This window comes from Euprymna scolopes, chromosome 17, assembly GCF_053919585.1.
Source record: "Euprymna scolopes isolate OS-2025 chromosome 17, ASM5391958v1, whole genome shotgun sequence".
Lineage (NCBI taxonomy): Eukaryota > Metazoa > Mollusca > Cephalopoda > Sepiida > Sepiolidae > Euprymna > Euprymna scolopes.
In genome coordinates, this window is record NC_136498.1 from 92,472,747 (window position 1) to 92,496,257 (window position 23,511).

At 34.3% G+C, this 23,511-nt stretch overlaps 1 protein-coding gene across 1 annotated transcript in view; it reads left to right on the top strand.

The window, feature by feature from the left end:
- Nucleotides 1-23,511, top strand: part of LOC145296842 (pyrethroid hydrolase Ces2e-like) — a 1,088,672-nt gene that overhangs the window by 1,025,384 nt on the left and 39,777 nt on the right. The window contains exon 7 of the mRNA XM_080142964.1: nt 14,603-14,710. Within this exon, the coding sequence (XP_079999090.1) occupies nt 14,603-14,710 (108 nt within the window). The remainder of the gene's footprint in view (nt 1-14,602; nt 14,711-23,511) is intronic.

Sequence of the window (23,511 nt, forward strand, 5' to 3'; positions counted from 1 at the left end):
AAATATGATAAACATTAGGCCAGTTTGATACAATCTTAAAAAAGTGCTTTTAAACTTATTTATTCTTAACATAAGGAAGCTGTCCTTTTTCACGACTGCGCATGCGCAATCATGAAACAGTTAACAAACAGATAAAAATCCGATGACCTGCAAGCACCAATTTTTCTATTTTGACTCCCTAGCACCCTTCTTTCCAGATGAAAACTGATTAAAAAGTTTTCCACACATCTGAATACCCTATATTCTAAATTTCAAGTCTGTAGATTAAAATTCTGTTGAGTATATAGATTACAAATTCTGTTGAGTATATAGATTACAAAGTGTCCTCACAAACAGACACATTCCTACTTTCATGGATATACAAGCGGGTCGGTCATAAAATATGCATAAATATTATAATTTAATTCATACAGAAAGTAAGATATATGCATGTGAGTATTATATTTTTTCTAAACAATTCACTTCTTAATTAATTAATGCTCATCTCAAAAATGAATTCCAATTAAGGAATAATATATATAAATTCACTTCTTGTAATTAAAAAAAAAATACTTGAGCTGAGATCGAAACCAAACCCTTAAAGCAGTGAGTCCAGTACGTAACCATTAGGCCAGCTTGACAGTCTTTGTAAAGTATTTTCAACCTTACTTATTCGTAACATAATGAATCTGTCATATGAACACATGTACATTCGTGAAATAGTTGACAAATAGATAAAAATCCAATGACCCCTCCCCACGGATTAATTTTTCAATTTTGACTCCTTAGCAGCCCTTTTTCCGGATGCAAACCGATTTAGAAGTATTCCACATGTCTGAATACCCTATATACCAAATCGTAAATCTGTAGATCAAAAATTGGTGAAGCTTAGATAAGTAGGTCTCACAGACAAGCCTCGTTCTGACATTTGGAAAATTTAGGTTAACAATCGATGAAGCTACCAAAAAGTAACCCTTTTGAATGAAGATGGATATAAACAATATTTTTAAAATTAATTTCTTAATTTTACTTAAAAACAAAATGTAAACATAGAAAATAATTTCTTAATTTCAAATAAAAATTGATTGTAAAGAATTTTTTTTCAAATAATTATTGAAAAATATTGCAAAGTGTTTACATAACTAGTTCTTTGGAATAATAGGGGCACCTTATTCCAAAACGAAAAAAGCTTTAGTGTTTTTATTATTTTAAAGCGCTTTTTTTTAAGTTTGAAAACAAGTAGTGGCTGGTAAATTTACAACAACAAAGGCGCACGGCGGAAATTCTTCAGGGTTTGAATGTAATATAATGCTTTTATGGTGATCGAAAAACGTTTTTCAGCCACCATATTACTTCCTATTTACTTGCCTCCCCACAAGGGCAGAGTTTTTTTTGTTTTTGTTTTTTTTTACATGGGTGTCACCGCTTATCAAGGCCCAGAGGCCACTCAAGGATAAGGGTTAATAGGTATACATTAGTCATTGTGATTTTAGCATAGTAAACAGTGGGAATGTTGAAACTTGGATTACTTAGGGGGACGATTCAATTAGAACTTGTTCACATTGGACTTTCTTTTTTTTTTTTTCATAGGTATCAACTCATTATCAAGGCCAAGAGGCCACTCAAGGATAAGGGTTAAAGAGTGTACAGTAGAAATTGGACAATATAATAATCATTAGTAATGAAAATTTGTTAAATTTGATAACTTATATGGAACGGCTCATCAAGAACTTATTTACGTTAGACTTGAAGACAACCATATTGTAGTCAGCCGGAAAGCAGGAAAACGGAAGACAATTCCACAGGCGTGCAGTTCTAATAAAAAAAGCTTTGTTCATGGAATCTACGTTTAGGTTTAGGCACAGATAAAGAGTGGGGGGAATTATTGATAGTGTTTACAGCTAGACGAGTGTTTCTTGTGAAAGTTTTGCGAGGGGGGACCATAAATTGAAGCTCAGTCGAACACTTTCCATGAAAATAACGATGCATCAGAGACAAACTCGCAACATCTCTTCTGTGAGATAGAGGTTGCAAGGAAGAGAAAAGAACATCTCCTACGAGGTTACAAAGTCTATTTTGAACTCTATCAAGGCAGGACAAGTCCTTTCTAGCAGCTCCTGCCCAGATGTGGCAACAGTATTCCATCCTTGGACGTACCTGGCTCTTATATAAATAGAGAATTGCATCAGCATATCTCACTGCTGATGCAATTCTCTATTTATATAAGAGCCAGGTACAAGAGCTACTGGATCGATAGAAAGATCCCACCATTTTTCCAGCGGCCTTGGCAACAGATTTGATGTACGTGTTCCATTTAAGATCAGGAGTAATGGTCAAGCCCAGAAGCTTGTCAAAACTTGAGGCCTCCTGAAGACGAGAGCCATTCATTTCAATTGATGCCAGATGGGGATCAGAATGTTGATGATGTAAAGAGAGAAGCTTGGTTTTAATGCTCATCTCAAAAATGAATTCCAATTAAGGAATAATATATATAAATTCACTTCTTGTAATTAAAAAAAAAATACTTGGCATCAATTGAAATGAATGGCTCTCGTCTTCAGGAGGCCTCAAGTTTTGACAAGCTTCTGGGCTTGACCATTACTCCTGGTTTTAGACACAAGGTCGGTTTTTAATGTAGAGAAGCATTTATTACTAAAAAACGAAATGGTGAAATATAACAGCAAGTTAAGCTAAAAGTAAAAAAAAAAATAAATAAATAATTGCAACCAAAGTCATCGTAAAAAGGAAAACAATTTTTTTTTAAACAGCAAAGTTCAAATGTTTGTTTGCATAAAGCAGTTCAACGATTTTTTTTAATTGGCTCATGCTTTCTATAGCCATCATTCAAAGGGTAAATCAAGGTAGAACCACCGGTGTCACATTTCACGTGACCTAACTGTTCAGATTTTTCAGAACGAGGCTCGTCTGCTGGACCTGCATATCTCAGCTCCATCCAAAAATTTGTTTTCTATATAGATTGAGAATTGTCCTTACACACACACATTCTCACTTATATATATATATATATATATATATATATATATATATATATATATATATATATATATAAATGACAGAAGTCTATATTCCAAATTTCAAGATGTTGACCAGCTTACCATTTATTTCTTTAAGTATGTTTAGATGCACAATTCTTAACAGCACTTGTTTCATAGCACAAAATCAATCATTTAATTATCATATCAATCAATGAATTTATTTTGCCCTTCCTTAAGTCATCAGAAGAAAAAGCGCTTATCAAGTTCAAAAGAAAATAAATGCATATATACATGATTAAAATCATAATCTGTTTTGTTTGGAATATCGCAAGAAGAAAAGAGTAATGACTCAAAATATTGTATTCATGTTCAGAAAAAAATGACAAGTGTAAATTGACTTTGCTATAAATCATTATTATTAAATTAGCTTAAAAGCTGCTTTAAACATATATAGTTTTTATACCGTAAGAAGAATACTGAGGTGATATATTTTTGAAAGTTTAAAACTGATAACAATTTGGATTATTTTAAGTATTTTCTCTGCGCGCATTTCAAATGATTTATATAATTATATATAATCATGTCTATAATATATAAGTAGATGAAAACTATGCCAATGCATCACTATCAGTGGCACATTCACACCTCCAAGCACCAACATCTGCCATAGTGTCAATGTAGTTTACTTGATATACTGTACCAGATGCACAAAAGGCAACTATGTTAATGAAACAGGCCTTGAGTTTTGCTTACTTCTTAATAACCGGACAAAAACCCTAACCCGACAAATCCACACACTACCCAGCAGCCATGCATTATAGTCTCACAAACGCAAACCATAGACAACATGAAATACATTTTCACAGGCTCCAACTTAAAGATATACATTTTACCTGATTCCGCCGTTTGCTAAAAATGGAAAAAAATGTGCTGCATTCTAAAGCACATCTCTCATTTGCCCCACCCTCAACCCAATTATTTTCATATTTTATAACTCTATTTTATAACTCTATTTTATAACTCTATTTTATAACTCTGTCCACTTAAGTTTGGGATAATATTCACAACAGAATTACTGACTCCTTTAGGTGTGAAGATTCAAGAGAAGATCAGAGGTATAAAAATGCACGTTTGTAAACATATTTTCATCTTTTTTCCTATGCTACCTCCATCACCACCGCACACACACACACGCACACACAGACACACACACACACACAAACACACACACACGTAGTACATGCACAAACACACAAACACACACGCACACACAAACACACAAACACACAAACACACACACTTACACAAACATACCTGAGAAAGGTCAAACAAAAAATGGAACATTCTGTTTTTAGATATTTTCCAAAGATACTTTGTATTCCTTTACGTAACAAATAAGCATGAATGTTCTCATCCGGAAGGGGATGATGCTGATTAAGTGGTTAACGATACAAACTGAAAATCTAGCTGTGTCAAGTTCGAATCCAGTTCATTTCACCAAAACCACACTTGGCCTTGTGTATCATCTTCTAGAAATGTGATACTAAAATAATTATTTAATAAATATTTTGAATTATTATTCACATATGGTTCATGCTAGTGTGAATTGTACTCGAAATAGCTTTAACAATTCCCTTATCTTTCTCGGCAGCCGATAATTGTTTTTTATCAATTCTCATGTCAACCACTTGTGTCCCAAACTAACAAAATATTCAATGTGAACTGCATAAACATGACGAAACGAGTTCCTCCATTTTACATTAATTACACACATTTATTTTGTATTACTTTGAAAGCAGTTATTTATAGTATTTCTGCCTGTTTAAATAGTACATCATAAGGAAGTTTGTGTGTGTGAGTTTATTCTCTTTGGACTCCGAAATGGATGGGCCGATTTATATGAAATTTCACATAAATGTACTTCATGTATCTGGCAGTGTTCTTAGATAGGTTTCGTATTGGAATGTTTTCGATAAATATCGATAATCAATTATCAAAATAATCCCATGAAAGAAAGAACAGAAGATTTTGACCAAAGTTAACACCTTATACAGCCTAACATTACATTATTCTATTTGAGAAGTTTTATTACCACACAAGTCAAAAGGCCCAGCATATAAAATCAACAGCAGTTTCTTTGGTATGACAGAGGCGCATTCGAAATGAATGTTTCGAAACTGAAGCATGACACTTGACTTTTACATTTTGAACTTTAATTCAAGCCATTATATATAAAGAATAATTTTATAAAATCAACAGTAGGTTCTCTACAGTGCAATGTAGACTAAAATGTATTGTGAACTAACTCACCACGGAGAAGCATGTGAAGTCTCCTGTCAGTGCACTGTGATGTGTCCCCAACTAGAGCAGGCAATCAATCGATTTGATGAAAAATTGGTGGATTTCACTGATTTCAATGACAATACAAACATGGGAGTTTGAAAAATTTGTTCATCATCATTCAGTCTCGGGCAATATCGGGTCTCCTTGCTATAAGTAGTGTTTTTAGTTGCCAAACTTTCACTTTTTAAACACTCGTCTAGCTGAAAACACTATTAATAATTTCCCCCACTCTTTATCTGTGCCTAAACCTAAACATAGATTCCACAAACAAAGCTTCTTTTTTAGAATCGCACGCCTATGGAACTCTCTTCCGTTTGCTTACTTTCTAACTGATTACAATATGGTCGGCTTCAAGTCCTATGTAAACAAGTTCTTAAAGAGTCGTCCCTCTTAAATAATCCAATCTACCAAATTTACGCTACTAACGATTCCTATGATATTATCCCATTGACTACTGTACACTCTTTAACCCTTATCCTCGAGTGGCCTCTGTATATTGATAAGTGGTGACTCCTATGTAAAAATTTAAAAAAATATTTTCTCCCACGAAAAAGAGTATGTTTCGCTTTCTGTATTTCTTTTTCCTCATTTTGTCAATCAACGATTGGAATAATAAAACTACTTATCGAATATTCATGAAATTAATAGAAATGGAAAAATGTGGAGGTTTCTATTAACTTTTAGGGGTCACTCTTGTTGATGTTTTCGCTATTATAATTATAACAATATATCGGCATTTTTACTTGAGAAAAAGATTATCTTAAAGATGTTGCCATTATAGATTTATATCCACCTGGATATATATATATATATATATATATATATATATATATATATATATATATATATATATATATATATATATTACTCTGTCTGTTTGTCCGTTACAAGATTTTCTCAGAAACTATTGAGCCAATATGGCTGAAATTTTGTATGGATATTTGTTATGATAACGTGCAACGAACTAAGTATTATGGTATTTGTTCGATACACAGTTAGGGATTAATAGAATTTAATACAACAATGAGCACAAATTTAGATATATTCTACCATTAATTTGGCACCAAACATTAATTGTAAGTCAATGGGCTATAACTTTCGCTCGTTTTTAATAAGATTAAAAGTCTAGTAATGCAATATACACATGCACGAATAAAGTCAAATATAATTCATACACGTTTTAAATTTTAGCTTCCTTTGTCGATGAGCACCACTGGATGTCGTACAAAGAATGTACACGCTTTTGACTGGCCTTTCAACACTGCATTAGTTACTTGTGTTTTCTGTACAAGTTAGGATTGTACCCTAATCGATCATCACTCAATATTACACACACACACACACACACACACACACACACACACACACACACACACGTAAAGTGAGAGAAACTGGAAGAGGAAAAGGGAAAGCGGGAAAATTGGTCACATCTTTGAAAACATTATTTCAGAAGTTTACTTTGAAAATTTAGAAAACCGAATAATATCATAAAAAAGGTTCATCAAATGATTAAAATCATTTTTTTTTTCTGAGATTTTCGTGTTCAAAATAACATATTCATAGAAGAAGACCCTTTTACTTCATTATTGGGGGGGGGTATTAAACCGAGGGGTCGCCCTCTCGTAAGAACATATACAATTTTTCATCCATTTTTTACCTGAAAAAGTTATTCAGCTTTATGATAATGAGCGACGAAATAACTGAAAGGCTGTCGCAAACAATAACAATTCTTTGCCGTGCGGTTACAACCCAAGGTGGCAAAAATAACTGAAGGCGAACGATTTCTCTACACTGCAACCGATCTAACGAAGAGTTTGTCTTTTTACAGTTGAATGTAGGTATTTTTTTACCTGTCCATGGAGATATATAATTGCTCGATAGCCTTAAATAGATAAACATAAATATTAAAATTAAACAATACAAATTAAACAGTAAAAATATATGAGTGTAAATATATTAGTGTATATTTACCAGATAGTAGTTATCCATTTATAATTTTACAATTAAAGAGGGAAACAAGTGCTTTCTCTAAAGTAAATAATATTTTAAATCCCATAGGATTAGCGAATCGCTCGACAGAGGCAACCTTTCTATAGCAATTGCTCTTGACATATCAAAGGCCTTTGATAGGGTATGGCATAAAGGTTTACTTCACAAGATCTCCAGCTATGGTATAGCTGGAAATATCTTCTCAATTATTAAATCATTTCTCTCTGATAGGTTCATAAGAGTAGCAGTTGATGGGCAAAAATCAGAAGCTCACAGTATTAATGCTGGAGTCCCTCAGGGGTCCATCCTTGGCCCAACTCTCTTCCTGATTTACATTAATGGTCTCCCAAATCACATCCTTACATCGTTCGTAGACATTTATGCTGATGACACTACTATCTATGGTAGCACATCTAAGACCGTAAACACCAAGTTCTCTCCGATTCTCTCTCCTCTGATCTTGATCACGTGGTACAATGGGGAAAGGAGTGGCTGGTTACGTTTAATGCGTCTAAAACCAAGCTTCTACCTTTACATCATCAATGTTTTGATCCCCATCTGGCATCAATTGAAATGAATGGCTCTCGTCTTGGGGAGGCCTCATGTTTTGACAAGCTTCTGGTCTTGACCTTTACTCCTGATCTTTAATGGAACACGTACATTAAATCTGTTGCCAAGGCCACTGGAAAAATGATCAGATCCTTCTATCAATCCAGTAGATATCTCACTGCTGATGCAATTCTCTATCTATATAAGAGCCAGGTACGTCCAAGGATGGAGTACTGTTGCCACATTTGGGCAGGAGCTGCTAGAAAGGACTTATCCTCCCTTGATAGAGTTCAAAATAGTCTTCGTAGTCTTGTAGGAAATGTCCTTTTCTCTTCTCTGCAACCTCTATCTCACAGGAGATTTTGCGAGTTTGTCTCTGCTTTATCGTTATTTCATGGCAAGTGCTCGACTGAGCTTCAATCTATAGTTCCCCCTCGCCAAACTTTCACAAGAAACACTCGTCTAGCTGAAAACACTATCAATAATTCCCCCCACTCTTTATTTGTGCCTAAACCTAAACGTAGATTCCATGAAAAAAGCTTCTTTCTTAAAACTGCACGCCTGTCGAACTGTCTTCCGTTTTCCTGCTTTCCAGCTGACTATAATATGGTTGTCTTCAAGTCTAATGTAAACAAGTTCTTGATGATCTGTTCCACTTAAGTTAACAAATTTACCGAATTTCCATTACTAAAGTTTACTATATTGTCCAATTGACTACTGTACACTCTTAACCCTTATCCTCGAGTGGTCTTTGGGCCTTACTAAGTGGTGATACTCATGTAAAAAAATGCGTACGATTATTTGAAGTGAAAAGTCCAAACAGTTGTTATAAGTATGTTGTCAAAAGGAAACGCTCAAATGTCGGAACATTTGTTTTTATTGTGTTTACAAAATTGTTTAACTTTTGATAATTAGTTTTAACAAATATTTCAAGAACTTCTGACATCATAAGGACATCGGATCGAAGTAGTTCTTTTTCTGGGTCCAAATCTATAAGTAATTCGACTATTAAACCAGATGTTTAACTGTTATGCCATGACACACACACACGTACAGAAAAGTTTAAGTATATGAATACAAGAGGACGACCTGAGAGTTTTCCTTTCTTGGACATCTTGCAGTAAATGTTCTTCTCTGAATATCATTTTAAAGTTCATTTTTTTAATTTCTATCCACGCATTTTACCTCTTTTTCTGTTTACTTTGTTCCTTTCATCTTCTTGCTCATCTCTGAAAAGTTGTGGAATTGCATAATAAACTATATTTTTCGTCAAATAAGCGAAACACATTTAAGACAGCAGAGGTTAATACATAGGGTATTCACATGTATTTTTATATAAGATTATTATATAAGAAATATATATATTATTATTATATATATTATTATATATATTATTATATATAAATAAATAAAAAATGAAAAGTTATAATTGAGGCCTGAATCTAACCCTTGGTCATTGGAATGTAACCAATCAGTATATATATATATATATATTATTTAATCACATAAATTAATATACAAACATATAATTCTATGCGTAACTTTTCAGTATTTACTTCAACAGTGTTCGATACATATGTAGAGCTAGATAGTAAGTTATGAAAATATATATGGCAATTAAGCTACACAGGCATAAGCCTGCCGAATTCTTACGAGAATGAAACGAGGAATATTCTGAGTAGCTTAATTGCCATATATATTTTTATAACTTACTATATATATATATATATATATATATATATACTATTTACTTGTTTTTAAATAAGCAGTAATATGCTGCTACACATCCATGAGCATGTTTCGGTCAGCTAATTACTAGTAACTAGAGACTACTTTAGGCTATACATCTTATACTAAAACAAAGTTTGCAAAGTGAGTTAATATCAGGAGGTTCTGTCAAATGTTGTGAAAAAGAAGATTTGGTTGTATATGAATAAGGCTCAATGCTAATGAGTCTGTGCTTAGATATAGGAATGAATGGGAAATGGTGGAGGGTTAAAGGTCAACTTAAAGATAATGGAAGATTAGAAAGGAAGTCTATGCTTGTGTGATGGTTGCTCTCAGTCTTAAACATAATACTGCTTAAACAGTCCGGGGGGGGGGGGGGGATTTGACATATCTATGCTAAAAGGGGTTTCAGATTTAATCAGGGTTATTCAATTATAAAAATGCTTTTAGTTTGACTAGAATTTTTATGTGGTCAGAAAATGTAAAACTCATGTTGCTCTCTTGTATATCCCTGCCCCAATATTATCATTCCTACATCACAGTGAAAAGGTTAAGAGATAAGGAAAAAAAGGAAAAGGCCCAAGGGAGAAAAAAAGAAATGAACAAAGGGAAGAAAGAAGGGAACAAGGGAGAATGAAAAGAGGAAACTATAAATGATTTATTGGTGATTCTAAGGCATGTCTTTCTCCTTCCCATTCGTCCCCCCCGTCCACTCCCCCACCCTCACTCCCATCTCTTACCATAGTGTTTTTCCTAATTTATTATGGTGAAGCTTTGAAACTTGTGTTGCAATAATAACAATAATAATAATTCTGATTTCGTTTAGATGAAAAGAGATGGGATTCATTTCTAGAGGATTTCCTTTAATCCGGACTCCAAACCAAGAGCTTCAAAGATCAGGGATTTTCCTAAGGATGTTGGTGGTACCTACAATAGCAGAGGTCTGAAGGCCACCTAAAACATTGAGGATTCATAGTTTTTTTTAATTGTCCTTCCAGACGATTTGATACTACTCCTAGCATACCAAATATGACCTGGATTATTTGTACTTTAACCCCGTGTATATGCCCTATCTCCAAGGCCAATTGAGCACAATTACCCCACTTCGCGTTCTCTTTCTTTCTCACGTTCCTGTCCCAGAGTACTGAGAATTGCCAGGTTTTTGAGATCTTGTCAATGACGACCAAAGCAGGACAATTATGTTCCAATTGTTTGGTCCTTATGACACTTTGGTCCCATCATACCTTACATTGCCATCCTTACTTGTTCTCACTTCATCAGGCACCTCCTTAAATCATTTTCCAGCACACTTCACCCCCAACCTTCTTACAGACCTCCCGATATATCCGGAGTCCCATGCGATTGTGTTTTTTGCAGTACTCTCTCTGGGCCAATCTGCTACACTCTGCTGCAAGGTGCCCTTACCACAAATCTGGGATTCTGCAGCAACTTCCTCTCCTAGAACCACTTTTTTGAACATTCATGTTCCTAATGCCTGCTCTTGTGCTGCACACACAATACTTCAGTACTCTTAGCCAGATACCCAGCTCTAAGCCATTGCCATAATCTTTCATCAGCCACTTCTGCTATATCTTGGGAAAACCTTTCATGCATTTTCTTCCTAGCCACTTTCTCTACCCTTTCTCTATTTATACGTTTCACATAATCAGCCTTGTTCTCACATACCTCCACTTCATTAGCCACAACTTTAAGCACCCACTCCTCACTTCGAATAATGCTCTTCAACGCCATCTCATCGGTTCTCACACAATCTTTTACACTTTTCAATCCTCTCTCACCATCTTTCCTCTTTTGATACAGCTTTGCTACGCTACTTCGAATGTGGAATATACCAAACATTGCTAAAACTTTTCTTGTTTTGATATCCATGGCATGCAACTCCTTGTCAGACCATTCTAAAATTCCCGCACTGTATTTTAAAACACTGACTGCCCATGCATTCACCGCTTTTATTAGGTTTCCGTACAATTTTGACTTCACAATTAGTTTCACTCTTCTAAGATACTCCTTCCTGTTTTTGTCTTTCATCTCTCTGTTCATGATTCCTACACCCTCCAGCACTTCCAAATACTTATACCCTGTATCTTCTATTTCTTTCATAATTTCTCCATTTGGCAGCATTATTCCATTCAAACTCCTCTTTTCATCATCAGTACCGCACATTTACTAATCCCAAACTCCACCCCAATGTCTTCTGAGTATGTCCTCACAGGTTCTACCAGTCTCTCCATTTCCTTTTCATTTCTACCGAATATTTTCAAATCATCCATAAATAGTAGATGGTTGAGGCGTCTGTCACCAGATCCAAAGTTATACCCCAGTTTTTCTCTCTTCAAGAGGATGCTCAGTGGCATCATTATCATTACAAAAAGAAGTGGAGATAACGAATCTCCTTGGAATATGATAATAATAATAATAATAATAATAATAATAATGATAATAATAATAATAATAATAATAATAATAATAATAAATCTCAAAATGTATATAATATATCTCCATGTTTAGATATAATCATCTACTCTAAATGTGATAATGATAATTAAAAATAGAAGGTAATAGGAATAAACATGTTGGTAAACGTAATATTTATGATAATTGATAATGATATTTTTTTATAATAATTATATTAACGATAGTGGGAAGAAGGTGTTTGAAGTAATATTCAAAAATCAAAATTTAAGGAGTAATTGATTTCAAAAATTAGAATATGAGGTGCAACCGGTAAAAGATAAAATAAGTTCAAGCTATAAAATAAGTCTAGATAATTGATCTGAAGGTATCTACGTATACATATATATGTATGCATATATACGTATACATATATATGTATGCATATATACGTATACATATATATGTATGCATATATGCATGTGCACACATATATGCTTTTTATTCATTTAGAGTAGATTCAAATAAAAATATTCCAGAGTTAGTCTTTAAGTTTATGCTATACTAGCAGGGAGACTCGATGTTGCCCAGGATTGAATGATGATCAATGATTATTTCACACTCTGTCATCGAAATCCGTGGAGTCGCCCTGGAGGAAGCTTCACATGCCCATGCAGTAACTTAGTCCAAACTATATGTTATTTTACATTGCACCCTAGAGAACCTACTGTTTCTTTTATCAAATCATTTCATATCAAATTCTTTGAAGTTAATGAAAAAAAATTAAGAAACTTACGTGTGGAGTTTCAACCTATAGACCACGTCATGCAAAAAAAAAAAACAACAACAAAAAAACATGCTATCAACTTATCCACAGTAGAATTTTCACGGCCCGTTGTTCTATCATTGTTGCTAAGCGACGACATGGAAAAAATGGCTTTACCGATGATAAATTAAAATAATGGTTTCGATTATCAGTAATTATTTTGAGACAAAACTTAACTAATATCATTCCCAGACTTTCACACTAAAGTTCTGTAAAATTTAAAGAAAATCTGTTCAGCCAATTCGGAGTCTATGAGGAGCGAACTCACACACAGACAAAATTGCATTTATATAATTTTAGAGATAACGATGCATATTCTTTCCTGTTAAAATTTATAATGTACTTAGTGGCTGTGAGAAGTTGAAACTAGTCAGAGTTAGAATTGTCGATTTTAAAGTTGTGGTTAAGATTGCTTTAATATAGTAGAAAAACTATTGATTTCAATAAGAACAAAAAATTAAAATTAAAGCATAAGTTTAGGTTGATTATTAATTCTGTTTGGGTTAAGTCGTATTAAAAGTGACAGCATTTCTATGCTAAAAGAGTTGAGGCCCTTGCCATCAACGCAACACATACAGATAATCTTAATTTTGTCAAATATTTCTATTAAGAGTAAACATCATTAAACAGTTTGGGGTGACTTGATATCGGATATAACATACATGCATATGCAAAGTGTCCAAATTTCAGTAGATAAATTGAGGGAAATAGATAAATATTTGGAATATACTCACATGAGATTTTATTATTATTATTATTATTATTATTATTATTATTATTATTACTACTACTACGCAAGTTTCAAAGCTTGGACATAGTAAATTAAGAAAAAAATAACTGTGATGAGAGATGGACGTGTGTCTGGGGGAGTGAACGGGGATGGGGAAAGAATAGGAAGGAGAAAGACATGCCTTAGAATCACCAATAATTCATTTGTAGTTTCCTCTTTTCATTCTTCCTCTGTCTCTTCTTTCTTTCCTTTTTTCTTTTCTTCTTTTCTCCTTGCATCTTTTCCTTTTGTTCCTTATCTCTTAACCTCTTCACTAATCTGTGTAGGAATGATAGTATTGAGGCGGGTATATACAAGAGGGCAATGTAAGTCACGCATTTTCTGACCACATAAAAATTCTAGTCAAACTAAAATAATTTTTATAACTGAATAACTCTGATTAAATCTGAAACTAAAACTGATAATTTTATTGCAAAGTTTGCTTTCGTATAAGCTGTATCGTCTGAAGAGGTTTCTAGTTACTGGTAACTAGCTGACTGAAACATGCTTATGACTGTGTAGCAACATATTGCTGCTTATGTAAAAACAAGTAAAGAGTATATTATGCTCTGCTTTGGTATTGAGCACTCTCGTATTAACCTCGTTAAACTTATGTAAATGGTTACATAACCCTGGAAAAAATTAACTTCAGATTATATATATATATATATATATATATATATATATATATATATATATATATATATATATAGATAGATAGATAGATAGATAGATAGATAGATAGATTGGAAACTAGAACCATGTGGAATGATGTATAGATAGATAATGTTCCGTTTGTCTGTTTGTATTGTTACGCCAGGCACGATTCTGTTGTAACTGTTGTTATTTAAGATGGCTTAACCAAACAAATAATGGAATGTCTTGCTTGTTTTTGCATGTGATAGTCAAGCAGTAGCGATCTACAAACCTGAATATTCAAGGCTAGTTTCACTATTTTGTTTCTTTATATATGATGTTTTCTTAGTTTGTTTTTTTTACTTTCTCTTGCAGCCGGAAGATTGTTTGGCCCATTGAAACACAACCATGGATCGACTGAAAAGATTCTTTCACTCATGAACTGCTTTCGGGGATTCTTACCGCGTGTCAGAGGGATCGTAGGTATGTTTTCATCGTTTACTTCTATTTTTAGCGCTGCGCTGCTTGTATCCTAGTTAGCGAAAGATAGATATGTACATTAATATGAATTAGTAGAATATGGAAATAGAATAAACTGCAAAGTCTGTTGAAAATATTGCCATTTTGTCGCCAGTACTTTATCTATCTATATATCTATGAAGGTGAGAATGACCGCGCGCGCGCGTGTGTGTGTGTGTGTTTGGACACTTCTCAACCTATATACTCTACGAATTTTTGAATTACAGACTTGAAATTTGGTACATAGGGTATTCAGATATGTGGAAATCTTTTCAATCGGTTTGCATCATGAATAAATGAACTGCCATTGAGTGGGGGTTATCGGATATTTATCTTTTCACTAACTGTTTCACGAATGCGCATGCATGAATGGCTCTTTATGTTAAGAATAAGTAGGTTTGAAAACACATTTTAAAGACCTTGTCAAGCTTATCTAATAGTTATGTACTTGACTTACTGTTTTTAGATTTTGGTTTCGATCTCAGCTCAAGTATTTTTTTTATTTACAAGAAGTGAACTGTTTAGGAAAAACATAATACTCGCATGTATATATATATATATATATATATATATATATATATATATATATATATTACTTTTCAGTTGAGGTTTGATTTCCACGATCTTTTCTTCACATTCAGTGTTGTCTATGGATGTCTTGAACAGATTCATTTTTTAAACGTATGAATAGAAAAATAAATAGGCAAATGTATAATTATATTGAATGGTCTGGTGACAGACTATGACATTAATGACAGACTATGCCGGTTCAAATATTAGATCAGATGTTCTAGTGAAATAAAATCCTTTGAGAAACAAACAGCTGATTTTCGATGACTAACATCACCATATCGGAAAATGAGATTCCGCATCACGTGCGAACGTGCCCTGCCCATAAGAAAACAGAGGCACACAATAAAAATTAATAGAACTGTTCACATTGTAGTCATTCACGAACGTTCATGACAATATTCCATTTTCGCTCTCTTTTTATTGATTTAAATTGGAAAAGTCTATCGATATAGTACTCTAATGGATTCTCGTCTATAGTACACATTACCGCTGGACTGCTTTCTTTCAGACTACAACATAGTTGTTTTCGAATCCAACTTATACAAATACTTGTAATAAACTGCCTCATAAATAATTTAACTTTATTTCATTGATCAATTTTAGTACTCCCATATTTCGGCTCATTAATCCTCAATTGATTATTTTTCTGTTAAATAATGCCTCAATATTCAAAAGATATATATGAAAGTACTTCATCTGTTGTGAGAATTTAAAAAAAGATAAATGCCTTTATTTGAAAAAAGGAGGAACTTGCGAAGTTATTTGACGTGTATACAACTCATACAGAATGGCGTGTTTTCTTTATTCATCTCCGATTTATTTGCTTCCTATGAAGGCAAATTTAGGCAAAACGTTGTGTTTTTTTTAGTCGGGGAAAAGCCAATTTTGATTAGTGTAATTTTTTTAATGCAATGTAATATCAGAAAGTTATATACACATATTGATTGAATATTGGTTCTAGGACGGGTATAGGCAATATATGCAGCATTACTGGGGAAGGCAGTGTGAGTAAGTATGGGGGAGGGTTGAAAAAGTTGTTTCAGAACATCCTCCCTGTAAATTAAATAATTTACAAGAAAATAGATAAAATGATAGATGTCAACGAATGATTTAAGTATGTGTTTTGGGAGATCATTGATGTAGATCAGGAAGAGAGTTGGGCCCAGGATTGACCCCTGGGGAACTCCAGCATTAATACTATGGACCTCTGATTGCTGCCAATCAACCACTACTCTTATGAACCTATCGGAGAAATGATTTAATTATTGAGAAAACATTTCCAGTTATACCGTAGCTGGAAATCTTGTGAAGTAGGCCCTTATGCCAAACCTTATCGAAGTTCTTTGATATGTCAAGAGCAATTGCCCTAGAAAGGAAGCCTTTGTCGAGAGATTCATTAATCCTATGGGATATAACTGTTAGCACATCAGCTGTTGATCTAGCAGAATGGAAACCATATTGCATGTCACTAAGGAGGTTATTTCTGCTGAGATGCTTGACTACTTCTTTATTTAATATTGATTCCAGTAACTTACTCATGACGCACAAGAGACTTATTGGTCTGTACTGAGAGGGAGATGATTTATCACCTAAGTTCTTAAATACAGGGCATACTGATGAGGTTTTCCAAGGTGTTGGAAAGCACTTCTCCTTAAGGCAACGCTTAAACAGTTTTGTAAGTATGGGGGCAAGTTCTGCTCGAAGCTTTTTCAAGACTATAATTGGAATGCCGTCTGGGCCAGTTGCTTTACTTGAATCAAGGTTCTTGATTAGCTTGGCGACCTCGTGCACAGATATTTGTATGTTGGATAGTGTGTTGTCTGTTGTAGGAGGAAATACGGGGAGTTGATGACCTTCGCTGCAGAGGGTAGAGTTAGCTGCAAAGTTCTTGGCAAATAGTTTGGCCTTGTTTGATGCTGATGAGATGACTTTAGGTCCATTGATGATGGTTGGAATAAAATGCATGCTTCTGTTCCTTTTTGCTATTTGCCAAAACTGGTGGGAACCAAGCTGCTGCTCAGCTACTTTGGATTTGACGGACTGGGCATATAGCTCTCTTGCATTTTTTATTACTCTTTTACAGTGGTTGCTGGCAGTCCTGAAGGTAGCTTTAGTCTCAGTATATCTATTACGTTGGTAGCTATGGAAAAAGTGATTTCTGTGCGCAATGGCAGCAGCACATTCTGGGGAGAACCATGGCTGGCTGTTAGGTTTTTGTTGGAATTTTTTGGATGGTATGAATCGGTCTATGCCTTCAATTAACCATTCGGTCAGGTCAGATACTATAGAGGATACATACTTTTTAAACATGGAATGCAGAGGTAGATCAGATATGAATGTACGGAAGCTATTACAGTCAGCCATAGAGTATCGATATATAGTACGGTGGAGAGGTACATCTGAAGACTTATTGTATGTCATTTTTATCTTAACTGATACAACTGTGTGATCAGAGAATTCCAGGGGAGATAGAATGGAACATGAACATAGCTCAGGGGAAGTTGTGAGAAAAAGGTCTAGAAGGCTTGCATACTGACCAGTAGTATCGGGCACACGGGTGGGTTCATGAACAATCTAATGGCAAAATGGCAAAATCATGACAGAACCTCCCCTCATCATCTATCTTATTTGAGTGGGTCAGCCATTCCACATTATGGACATTGAAGTCACCGCAAATGTGAATGGTAGCCGAAGGATGAGCAGACAGGATGAGGTCAATTTTCTCAGATATACTCTTCAGGACAGTAACCCCGCTGTTGTGGGGGCGATAGAGGGCAAATATGAATGCGGTGGTGTAAGCACGTGCAACCCAGAAGCACATATAAGTTAAATTAGGGTCTTCTCTGGAGATACCTCTACCACACGGGAAGCCATCTTTAATGTAGGCGCATATTCCATGTCCATGGCGATCTTGGGGGTCAGATTTAGATGTTAAGTTAGAGTATCCTTTTATTTTGAACTCATCTAGGGAAGTGTTCGGCCCTATGTCAGTTTCGCTTAGAAAGAGTAAGTCCGGTTTCGTCTCCTGTAATTGGGTTTCAACATCTGGAAGGTTTGAACGTAGACCCCTGATGTTGGAGAAGGAGACATGGTAGTAGGGGTCTAGTACCTTTGGGTAACTGTAAACTTTGATACAACGGACCACTCGGCCATGTGTCACATTGTATCAAAGTTTACAGTTACCCAAAGGTGCTGAGTTCAATCCTGAACGAGGGCAGTGAAAATTAACATTCAAAAACAGAGAATCAGCAACTATGTCCTAGAGCCTAGCTGGAGTCCTAACACGGTACTCCCGTAATAATAATAAAGGGTTGGGTTCGAGACTCCTAACAAACGGTTCCCCAGTTCGATACAAAACACCTGATGAAGGCCGGAGGGCAAAACGGCCGAAACGTTGTGATTATAGCAACCAAGATGAGGAAGTCAGTTCGACAATCTCAATAAATGAAAACACCTCATTTCAAAAATACAAAGAATTACTATCTCAGGCTACTGTTCACGAAGTATTACCGACCTGGAAAGCAGCTTTTTCTTCACCCTTTGTCAGAAAAATCACTCATTGGAAATGAGGACTGAGGGACAAAAAAGGAGAAGCGAGAGTTACTGGAGCTGCCGATAACACAACCACAGTGTATTATCTACTCTCCATTTTAAAAAAAAGATAAGGGCTTATTGATATCTACTTAATATAAGACCGTTACTCCGTTCCCAGTTTAGGAGAATATTTGAAAATAATCTTCCCTCCCATAATTATGCGTGGATTTTTTTTCTTTGCTTTATCTAACCTCGATAGAGAATGATTTTAGCATTCAAGCTTTACCTTATAAGATACCGTAATGGAACTTTCAATTTGTGAGGTCGTTTTTTTTTTTGTTTTTTTTTTTTATTAAATTGTAGAAGGGCTATGCTACTAAATATTAACTAGTTCATTATGTTCCTGTTGTATTTGTGTTGCATTAATGTCCTAAAGTTACATTTAAATAACAATTTTCCATTGTGCGGACTTTCTTTTTGTCTCCTCAATTTGAAGTTATTTTTTAAATTGACGTGAACACTAGAATATTTCAATTAAAAGTCAAATATGAACAGGTAAAATTATAGAAGAATAAAAGGCCAATCAAATGAAATATAGGTTGTTTAAACAGTTACATTAAATTTAGCTTAAATTTGAATGTTTGAAAAAATTACAAGTGCGGACTTTCTTTTTGCCGCCTGTGTATGTATGTGTGTGTGTATTTAAACAATGTTACTTACTACTTATAAATAAATAAGCACTGTGTTTGTACTTGATCATTATCCCTGACAATGAATGCAAACAGATTTGAAAATACTAGGAATATAATTGAATACGGCAAATACATCGGCCATTTCCTGTTCTGAATCAGAAAACACATACGAAAATTAGAAAAGATCGAAACAAAAATAAGCAGGCATAAATCGTGGGTCATATTAAATTAAATATATTTACAAGAAAGAATGATGCGTGTGTGTGTGTGTGTGTGTGTGTGTGTGTGTGTGTGTGTGTGTGTGTGTGTGTGTGTGTTAGAAAGAGAGAGAGAGAGAAATGACGAGAAAAAGGAGAGAAAGAGAGCATTAAAAGACTATGAAAGATGGATTTATAGATATTTACAAGCATACATACATACACATCCATACACATACATTGGAATATAATTGGATTCATGAACTGATCTGGTGTTGGTTTGATAGAGCGAAAATAAATATTAGCATATTAATATGGACGTGAAGATAAACTTTCGCATTTGTTTATTATACGACAAATCAACGCCATTTTAAGTTATGTAATATCGACAAATTCAATTTTATTCTTTTTCGTTCTATGTAAAAGCGATCGGTGCCACTTTGGTTTGATATCTACAGGAAAAATATTGATACTGTACGCCTTTAATTATTTATTTTTTACATTAAACTATGATATTCGGTGTGTATTTGTTCCGGTGTTAGAATCGACGACATTTTGTTGATTATTTGCAGAAAATGACGAAAATTCCTTGGTTTAAATTAGCGTAAACTCTATTTCTCGAATAAGACTACTGTATCTCTATTCGTTGTAATAGTCTACTGTGTCTCCAGTGACTTCTCGTTGAATAATTAGCTGAAGTATCGTGTGATCTGTTCTTTGAACACTAGGTTAGGGTTAGGGTTAGGGTTATTATTAGGTTTCCAATCTCGCTAACCGTACATTTTTCCGAAAAAAATTGGAAATATTTTTCTAGCTCTTTGGGCCGTGTTGATGGCAATATGAGACATAGATTGCATAAAGTTGATCCATGATTCATCAATAAAAAAAAACTAGAGCGACGTCAACCGATCTTTCGTGTGTGCGTTCTATATTTGATCGGAGTATATGCATATTTATTTAAGGAAATAGACAGCGGCCACTTGAATACACATTTGTAGCGTTTGCTTTCGTTATTTTATTTATTTCTCTTGACAATAGACAATTCATAACATGTGTTATACATTGAAGAATGGGCAAATTTTGATGATCAAGTATTACGATGATATCTCATGGATGGGGTTGAAAGAGTCACGACCTCTCGTTCTGATTTGACTTGAAATGAACCAGACAAATATTAGTCCGAATAATTGTCAACTGTTTATTGTCTACGGTTAATAGCGTTCCCTTTGACAGTTTGTGAAAGTTCAAAATGAATTCCCAGTAGTCATAATGCGTAAATAATAAATCTTTCATGAGATTCAACCCCGACATAACTGACTCCATAACCATTATCATCCATGCACGCACGCACATACACACGCACACACACACACACACACACACACACACACACACACACACACACACACACACACACACACACACTCATATGTTGTTTTGTTGATTCTGTTTGTTTTCTGACATATCAACCCATTTCCGGGTATTTAGTCACAAATTTAGTCATTTTTGGTTAAAAGGTTTTATTTCAGTTTCTTACTTTTATTTTAAAAATATTTCTTGATGGCGTTTGCTTTAATTAGCTTTCCGTTGTGTAAAAATGTCTGTGCATACCAAACGGATGCAGTTTTATGTTATACCTAGAACAGGTGCTAATTGACTCATAGCATCCAGCTACAGTGTTTTATGCATGTGCATGTTTTACAAGTACTTTTATTGGATGTGTTTCGAGAAACATAAATACGCCAAACCAACCAGACTAGTATCAACATCTCACCCTTTCCTTAACTGCATAGGTACCTAGATGCTAAATTTTCTATTCTACTTCCTTCATCGGATTGTTAGCCTCTATCCATCTTCAACCATGCCAAAATACAGACATGTCAATGTTAACGTGAATAAATATCTTGCTGCCCCATCCAAATGGATCCCTATAAATATAAAAATATATATCCCTGGATCCCTATAAATATAAAAATATATATCCCTGGATCCCTATAAATATAAAATAAACTAGTGTGATCCCTATCACACTAGTTCTTACTCTCCGGTGGCAATATTCCTTGTTTGAGGAAAACAAGTGTAAAAACAAAATCAAAATGGCATCCCCACGGCTACCGCCACTTCTGCTCTGAATGGTCCTCAAAATAATTGTAACTGAGAGATTTTGTGTTTTAGCATCAAATTCAGTTTCACACGAAACCCATGGCAATCTATGTTTCTAACTATTCCAAATGGTTTGAATTTAATTTCAAATCTTCATATATCAAATACGTTTATATAATTAATTTGAATTTTGTGTATTGTAAATGTTTTTTGTTTTGTTTTAGTTCTTGTTTCTTTTTTATTTCTTTTGTTTTTTGTTTTTATTGTTTTTTTTATTTTTTGTTTTTTGTGATATTTTCTCTCATCTGCATTTTTTTGTATTCTTTTTGTTTGTTTTTATGGTTTTCTTTGTTTTTGTTGTTTTTTTTTTCAAGCACGAAACTAATGCATCTAACCCAGACCTTTCTACCTTGTTTTCTGTTTAGCTTAACTCTAACCTTATCAACTATTTAAGCCCCCCATTCCCCCCAAAGTCTTCCTTTATATGACATAGAACCATATCCAGTGACAAGGTCCGAATTTATCAACTATGAGAAAGATGAAGCCATGATTGACTAAAACTATTTTCAGGTCCATTCTGATCTGATGTGCTAGTGCTAGTAAAGGTCATCACCTTTGAGTTGAATAGACGCTATCGTTTACAGATTATTTGCTTAGAAAATAAATGCCTACAAAAAATTAACCAACCATATACAAAACAGATCTACGGTTTCGGCATAATTTGACTCAACAACGGTTGACATGCCGTAAATACGCACTAGCCAACCAATCCACAACGCCACTGATTTTAAGTGCCTTTTTTCTTTTTGCAAACGCAAGCATTTTATATCGCGCTTCTTATTGCAAAATAAAGAACTAAGAAAAACAAATACTTACCACGTTTTACGGCCGTCTGTAATATATTAGTATCATTGTGTGTGTGTGTGTGTGTGTGTGTGTGTGTGTGTGTGTGTGTGTGTGTGTGTGTGTGTGTGTGTGTGTGTGTGTGTGTGTGCAGTTTCATTTCGTCTTAGTCGTGCAAGCAAATGTTAGCAACATCTGAACGACACTGGGTGCCTCCGTTTTTAAAGGAAAAAATAAACGTTTTAAAGTTTCCTTACCGATACCTTTATTGTTTCTCTTTACCACTGCAAGTGCATTATATGTATTAACGTAGCGTATTATACTAAAGCTGAGTTATTCAACGTTTGTTTCTGTAAGGCTTTTCGTCATGGGGCTAACACTTGAACTCTATATAAGATACATAGATATTCGAATGTTACATCTAAGTTCTTTATCTCTCAAACTCTGAGTTAGTAAAGAAATTGGAAGCATAATTTCCCTCTCTCCAATTAACCATTTTTATACGTTATAGTATATCTTTGGTCTCTTGGTCTTACTGGATTCCAGGACAAGAATTTATCAAGTCCGGTTGAGTAACTATTTTGATTGATTTGTAAAAATAATTGACACATAAGAAATATGTATTAATATCTTAACTGTTCTTTTTTATAGTCATACATTTTTAAATAATTATTTATTTCCGTTGAATAGTCTAAACTTATTATTCTTTATATGAAATTGTTTTTGTTTTTTGTTTTTTGTTTTTTTCTGAAAAATAAAGTGATGGATTTTTTATGTCTCTCAATCCTCATCTTGTTTTGCGATGAGATGCATTATTTTGTGT